This window comes from Tasmannia lanceolata, unplaced genomic scaffold (genome assembly GCF_043159265.1).
Source record: "Tasmannia lanceolata isolate RefF3 unplaced genomic scaffold, GAP_Taslan_0.1 ptg000008l, whole genome shotgun sequence".
In the NCBI taxonomy this organism is placed as follows: domain Eukaryota; kingdom Viridiplantae; phylum Streptophyta; class Magnoliopsida; order Canellales; family Winteraceae; genus Tasmannia; species Tasmannia lanceolata.
Genome location: NW_027518685.1, coordinates 63,490,142 through 63,497,904, shown reverse-complemented (window position 1 = coordinate 63,497,904; position 7,763 = coordinate 63,490,142). Strand labels below are relative to the sequence as shown.

Genomic DNA, 7,763 nt, shown 5'->3' with positions numbered 1-7,763 from the left:
AAGCTAGAGACACTGGAGGAGCACCTATTACCTCATGCATGGAACTCCCAAAAACCTCAGGAAATATTATCAGTAGTCGAATTATCCGGCGTGAAAAGGTGATCTTGTAAATTTGTATATTTGTTGTTATGAATAAATAATCTTCTTGCAAATCAGTGTCATTTTTATATCTGGAAATCCAGTTCTTAAACTTGGGTACTCACTGGAAACCCAGTTCTTAAACTTGGGTACGCACTGGAAACCCAGTTCTTAAACTTGGGTACGCACTGGAAACCCAGTTCACAAAACTTGGGTACTCATTGGAAACCCAGTTCTTAAACTTGGGTACGCACTGGAAACCCAGTTCTTAAACTTGGGTACGCACTGGAAACCCAGTTCACAAAACTTGGGTACTCATTGGAAACCCAGTTCTTAAACTTGGGTACGCACTGGAAACCCAGTTCTTAAACTTGGGTACGCACTGGAAACCCAGTTCACAAAACTTGGGTACTCATTGGAAACCCAGTTCTTAAACTTGGGTACGCACTGGAAACCCAGTTCTTAAACTTGGGTACGCACTGGAAACCCAGTTCACAAAACTTGGGTACTCATTGGAAACCCAGTTCTTAAACTTGGGTACTCACTGGAAACCCAATTCACAAAACTTGGGTACTCAATGGAAACCCAGTTCACAAAACTTGGGTACTTGTTAAAAGACCAGTTCGTCACAATTCGACCATCAACGGCCTCACTCACAGGTTATCAAAATAAAAAGACAAAGTCAAGCAAATCACTCAGTTGAGAAGTATCAGAGACAGACAAATTTCATTGATCAGAATATGTGGGGCCTCGAGGGCCATTACAAAATTCACTTTAAACATGCTGGTAAAAGCTGTAGGGTCTCAAGGACCATTACAAAAAGAGGTCAAAACAAAGACAAAACAAAAAAAAAATAAAAATAAAAATAAAAAAATCTAAGCATCTGGAAGAGAGGTGATGTCAGCAGGAGTATCAGCAGGAGTATCTGGCTCCTCATCAGTAATCTTCGGCCTGGCAGGGAGAGTCATGTTCTGCATCAATAGATTTGGATTGCAGGCCTGGAGCTCCTGGAGGCAGTCGTAGTATCCAAGACTGTAAGCCTCGCTCGACAGGCTGAAAAGTTCAGCCTCCTTTGCCTCTGTGGCCTCTTTCACTGCCTTCTCCTGCCTGTCAGTAGCTCTTCCTCTTTGAGCCTCCATGGCTTCAGCAGCCTTGGCCAGTTTCCTCTTCTCTGCGGCCAGATCTTCTTTTAACAACCTCCTCTCCTCCTCTATTCGCCCGATGCTCGTTTGAAGCTCCTGCACCTCAGCGGCCAACTTTCCGTTCACCTCTTCAGATGCAGTAATGGCTTGGGAGAAGCTCTTACTCTTCTCCTTGAGGTCATTATAGTATAGCAAGATCTGAAGAAAGAACAGAACGAAACAGGCATCAGCATGGTGAAAGGAAGAAATGGGCAGAAAGTTAGCAAATCGAAGCACTACTTCCTTACCTGGTAAGCGGAGGACAACACAGCCTCCTCTCCTGTAGCTGGCGGCTCGTAAAGGACCTGTTGCTTGTCCTTCTGCAGCAAACACTTGCTCATAAGCTCTGCTGCTACCCGGCTCTCGCCTAGGGCAGTGTCATCCTTCAGAACGGCCCAATTGGGTCGAAAGACTTGCTCACTAATCCCCGTAGGAGGGCGAGCCCCAGAACCGGCTCCGGTAGAAGCACCACCGGACTTAGAAGAGCCACCGCCCTGAGCAAAGGGGCCTATTAGCTTCACCTTAGTCTTGGGCCTCTGGGATGGGGGAGGAGTGCCCTGTGACGGGGCCGGACTCCCCAGCACAGTCGCCTTTCTCTTCTGGCGCTCCTGCTGCGCCTGTTGAGCACCTTCTTGTGCCCGCGGTTGAGCTCCCTGCCTGATTTTCTCGACGGTTGATTGTTTCTTCATCTCTGCAAGACAAATGAGCAGCCAACGGTCAGAAGCAAGTATATAAAAAATAAACAGATTGCATAGACAAGTCTAGCTACATACGTTCTGGAGTCGCGGCACTCACGCCCAGCCCGACCAGAATCGCCTCTTCAGAAAACTCCTTACAACGGATGAGGCCCGATTGCTCGATCTCCTTCCGCATCAAGGCGAATGTTATCCTGTCCTCACCTTCGAGGAGCGGCTTTCGACTCAGTTTTGAGGTATCTGGAGTGTCCCACACTAGAGGGACGGACCAGGGCTCACTGGCCTCCTGATCCACAACATAGAAGAATCTATTCTTCCACGAGTGAATCGACGAAGGAATGCCAGTGATTATCTTCCGTTCAGGGCGCTGGCTAATGTAGATCCAGCCCCCTTCTTTATGCTTCTTCAGGTGTGCACAAGCACGGAACAGTGACAAAGTCACACTCCTCTCTAACCGACCGTGGACGAGGTATAAAAACCCAACTAATAATCTCCATGAGTTCGGAGCTACCTGGGCCGGGGCTAGTCCGTAGTAACGTAGCACCGCTGAGAAAAAGGGGTGCAACGGAAATCGGAGTCCTGCCCTCAGTGACTCCTCATAAATACAGAGATCCTGGCTCTCGTTGCAGGCTCTGTCTCCCTCTATAGCTGCCCTCAGTTCAAATCTCGGGGGCACACAGTATTTATCCCTGATATCTCCCAGCATAGACCTGGTGAGGTAGTTCTCCTCGACTAGAGCTCGCAAGTTGTATTTTGGATCGGCATCCATCCGCGCTCTAGCGATCACCTCCACCGCCCGGCCAGGAAGGAATGTTGTGGACGCTTCATTAACGTCGCTCTCAACACTCCCTCCTGCTTGCGAGAGACTGCCAGTCAAGGGTGGAGTGGCATTCAGATCTAAGAACACTTCATCCCTATCCCCTCCGTCATCACTATCTACAAGGTCTATCCTATCAGACGGACTAGCCACTACAGGCTCCTGAGGCATCCTAAACTCCGAAATACTGCTAGTGGAGGACCCCGTACCGGACTCGGAATTGGAAGTACTACCAGACATAGTAAAAGGAAGGGCTGAGAGGAATACCGGTGAGTGGAGCTCTTAAAAGATCTTGGAACGCGACTGCGAGCTATGAACTGCGAGCTACGAACTGCGAACTGCGATCTGCAATCTGTGGACTGCGAGCTGCGAACTGAGAAGTGGAAACTCCCAGAGCCAGAAAAAGATGAAAGGTAAAAAGTAAAAAGTGAAGGGGGGTAAACCTCCTTATATAGTTTTTCAGAGGCGGTGGGGCAATAAATGCGATGCACGCATCTCGAGGCCATCCGGATTGCGCCACGTGTCCCCTATTTATGACGGACACATTCTCCCACCATCAATACGATCAAGCACGCGCGTAAACATTCACGTCCCAAAGATGGATCTCCGCACTCCGCACTCCGCACTCCGCACTCCGCACTCCGCACTCCGCATTCAGTCCGGAAAAAACCGTACTGGATATAACGCGTTCTCACAAGACGACAAAAATCAGTCCGGTCCGCACCGAACTGGCCGCTAGAAGACAAAATTCAGTCCGGAAAAAACCGTACTGGATATAACGCGTTCTCGCAAAACGACAAAAATCAGTCCGGTCCGCACCGAACTGGCCGCTAGAAGACAAAATTCAGTCCGGAAAAAACCGTACTGGATATAACGCGTTCTCGCAAAACGACAAAAATCAGTCCGGTCCGCACCGAACTGGCCGCTAGAAGACAAAATTCAGTCCGGAAAAAACCGTACTGGATATAACGCGTTCTCGCAAGACGACAAAAATCAGTCCGGTCCGCACCGAACTGGCCGCTAGAAGACAAAATTCAGTCCGGAAAAAACCGTACTGGATATAACGCGTTCTATGAAGCATTAGAACCCAGTCCGGTTGAAGCCGTACTCCGGACTGCGGACTGCGGACTCCGGACTGCAAACTCCGGACTGGATATAATGTATTCCGTAAAGCGCCAGGAGCCAGTCCGGTTGAAGCCGTACTCCGGACTGCGAACTCCCAACTCCGGACGCCGTACTGCGAACTCCGGACTGGATATAATGTATTCTGTGACGCGCCAGGAGCCAGTCCGGTTGAAGCCGTACGCCGGACTGCGAACTCCGGACTGGATATAATGACTCTGTAATGCGCCAGGAGCCAGTCCGGTTGAAGCCGTACGCCGGACTGCGAACTCCGAACTCCGAACTCCGAACTCCGGACTGCGAACTCCGGACTCCGTGCTAAATTCTTCGATTCACCCCCGAACAACGTCTCCCCATCCAGAAAAACGAGTGATCACACTTTCCCAAGTCCTTCAATGACTTGGAAAACTGGGGGGCAACTGATGGGGTGTGAAAACACCAGCCTTTCACAGGCTGCCACCTGTCCCAGGGTAGGTGAGACCCAGCCTCTCACAGGCTGCCACCTGTCCCAGAGTAGGTGAGACCCAGCCTCTCACAGGCTGCCACCTGTCCCAGAGTAGGTGAGACTCAGCCTCTCACAGGCTGCCACCTGTTCAGAGTAGGTGAGATCCAGCCTCTCACAGGCCGCCACCTGTCCTGGACACCTGTCCAGGACACCTCAACAGATTTTCCCTATAAATAGGGGACTAAAGCTCAGACTAATGGGTAATGCGAAAATCCCTTCTCTCCCTAAACTCTTAAGACATCTCCCCTTCACTCCTGCTCATACTGACTTGAGTGTCGAAGGGCCTGTCCGGAGTAAAACCCGGTCTGGTCTTCTGACCTCGCTTGCCTTGTGCAGGACTAAGCACCCACCGCAGGACTCATACTCAACCTCCCTCGTCGCTCGCTCTCAGCTCTTACGCCACTGCTGTACCTGTTACCGATTTTTGGTCTAACATTTGGTAAAAATTAGAATCCATACATGTTTGCTCTTAATAGGATAGTCATTTAGCTGCAATTATTGTCACCAGAAAAAATAAATAAGTAACGAAAAGAAATTTCAAAGGAATTTAATCTCTCTCTCTCTAGAACTTCTCCAATTTCTTATTTTCCCAATGAGTTGCATGGGCTTTCTTGCTCGTTTAGATACCAAAACAAAGTAATAGAGACGTGGGTGAGTTCAAATCTGCTAAATATTCTACTTAAACTGCTGTAGGTAAAGTGTATGAGGCAACACGTTTAGGGGTTCGATATAGTCAACATGGCAGTTGAGCTGCTAAAAAAGTTACTGAATTTTCATTTCCCAGGTGCAACAGTGTAAACTCTAAGCTATTGCCCACCTAGCAAACTTATATATTATATAAAAGGGAAGTAGTATATTCGCACCTTTTTAAACTTTGGGCAGCCCCCTCTAGTGTATTTATGACCATTCTTTTACACTAGAGGGGGCTGTTCCTAGTAAAAAATGGGCGTGTATATCATACACATTATAAAATTGTATTTGGAGCTAAAACAACAGGACAAAACATTAAGACACATCCAGTTTTCCATGCATTTAACAGGCTGCATCCCACATTTATCAAATTCCTCATATTAAAGTAGGGAAAAGAGTTAAGTTTAGGAGAAAGAGTGCACCATTTACTAGAAAATCTTGGATTGCGTAATCTAGAATTTCAAGATTTTGGGGCCCTATACATCCTTTGCCCTTTGAGGAGGAAGAAAACAACAAGCTAACCATACATAAAGATAATGAAGAGAAAGAATCAGAGAAAATGAAAAAAAAAAGGGAATTTGATTGGATTGGATTGCTACGTAAGTGCAGGCATTCAGTCAACATAAGTCATAAGGGCACACAATACAAATCACAACGTCAATAACTACACCCTGCAATAGAAAGCTGTTGGTGCAGTAATTTTAATTATAGGAGCTCAGAAGAGGGTGAGAGAGGCTAAAACTTCACATATTGATTTAGTAATCTAGGGTTTGGAGGATTAAAAGAATTCATCCAAAAATAAGTAATATAAATAGAAAATAATATTTGCAATCACTTGTTTTTTTTAATAGGAATTTGCTAGCTAGGGTCCATCACGAAAGGCATTTCGCGGCTGGCCTATACGTCGACGAGCCACCTTGTGAATGGAGACAAACTGTTGTCTCCATTCACGAGGTAGCTGGTCTGACATGCGACAGACTAGCCGCGAAATGCCTTTTGTGATGGACGCTAGCAATTCCCTATTTTATTTATGCACTTGATTACAATATTTTCTTATTGCAGTAGATAGCTTTTCATGAACATATATGGGTCATAAGACCACGTGAACTATGTAACTCTTGGGGAATTTGTTCTTTGAATGTGCGGACATTGATTGACTCCATATAGACTTAAACTTTTAAGGCGTGGGCACGACTCTCGAGAACTTTTTTAATGACACTAACAATAGTACCAATACCTCATGGAAAATGATTAGCTTCCCATATCTCATGGATAAAATAACCATATATAATTAGAACATGATAAAAAATACTTATATCTAATGAAAATGACGAGAATATATACCTTTATCTCATAGAAAAAAAAATGATAAAAAACCTCTATCTCATAGAAGAGAAATTATATGGTGCCCCAGCGTGAAATCCCGGTACGTCAAAAGTATTGCCCTTGATATTTGATCCATCAACAGCCTCTTGAAAACTAGGATGCTGCTGGATCAAATATCAAGGGCTGTACCGCCTGCATGGGTACATACTTCATGCTCCGGCACCAAATAAAAGCTACTCTTATAAAATGATATAAGTAGCATATCACATAATAAAAAGGGAAATGATTTCTGCGCTCCAATGTTTTGATAAACATGCGCTCCAACTTTTGTCGTGTAGTATTTTAAGGGCTGTAGATGAATGTTACGGATCTCAAAAAGCTCTTAAAGCCCTTAAATACTACAAGACAAACATGTGGAGCGCATGTTTATCAAAACATTAGAGCGCTGAAATCATTTCCCCAGATATTTGTAGCATCTCACATGAGAAAACATTAGAGGGCTGTAGATGAATGTTACGGATCTCAAAAAGCTCTTAAAGCCCTTAAATACTACAAGACAAACATGTGGAGCGCATGTTTATCAAAACATTAGAGTGCTGAAATCATTTCCCGAGATATTTGTAGCATCTCACATGAAAAAAGACAAAAATACCCATAAATAATATAAATTACAGAAATACTCATATCTCATGGAAAATGATAAAAGAATTTATTTTTAATGAAAAATAACAAAAGTACCCCTATCTCTTAAAAAATGACCAAAATAACGGTTTCTCATAAAATTCACAAAATAGACATTCTCATTAAAAGACTAATATAATAATTCATTCGTATTACATTGAATTTAATCAAAATAACCCTATCATAGAAAATGATAAAATGCAACCATATATATAGTGGAAAACGGAATATGTGATCTCACTCATTTTCTATGTGATATGAGTATTTTTATCATTTTCCGGCGTAGGGGCAATTTGGTCATTTTATAGAAATCTGTACTTTGTCATTTTTCATGAGATATGTTTATGTTGTTATTTTTCATGGGATTGGACAGTTTGGTCATTTTCCATGGCCATGACATAGGGGTACTTTAGATATTTTTCATGAATGGGAGTTACTTTGGTCAATCTTATGAGAGATGGGTATTTTGGCCATCTTTCATTTGAGAGGAGTGTGGTTGGTCATTTTCTACGAGTAATAATTATTTTTTGCTATTTCAGAGTACCACCTGTTAGACGAATTATAGTCCCTAGAGGCTACCATTTTTCAGTTATAAAAATGAAACATGAAGTTTTTTTGGGGACTTTATTTGGAGAACTCTTGACTAACGAGGTTTTTCACATGAAATT

At 44.4% G+C, this 7,763-nt stretch overlaps 1 protein-coding gene across 1 annotated transcript; it reads right to left on the bottom strand.

Annotated features, from left to right (window-relative positions):
• Window positions 1–783: 783 nt before the first annotated feature.
• On the bottom strand, window positions 784–2,764 carry LOC143883728 (uncharacterized). The gene is made up of 2 exons (XM_077387048.1): window positions 1,508–2,764; window positions 784–1,418 (listed from the first exon to the last, which is right to left on the bottom strand). The coding sequence occupies exons 1-2, from the start codon at window positions 1,946–1,948 to the stop codon at window positions 954–956; spliced, it is 906 nt and encodes a 301-aa protein (XP_077243163.1). The 5' UTR covers window positions 1,949–2,764; the 3' UTR covers window positions 784–953.
• Window positions 2,765–7,763: the final 4,999 nt, after the last annotated feature.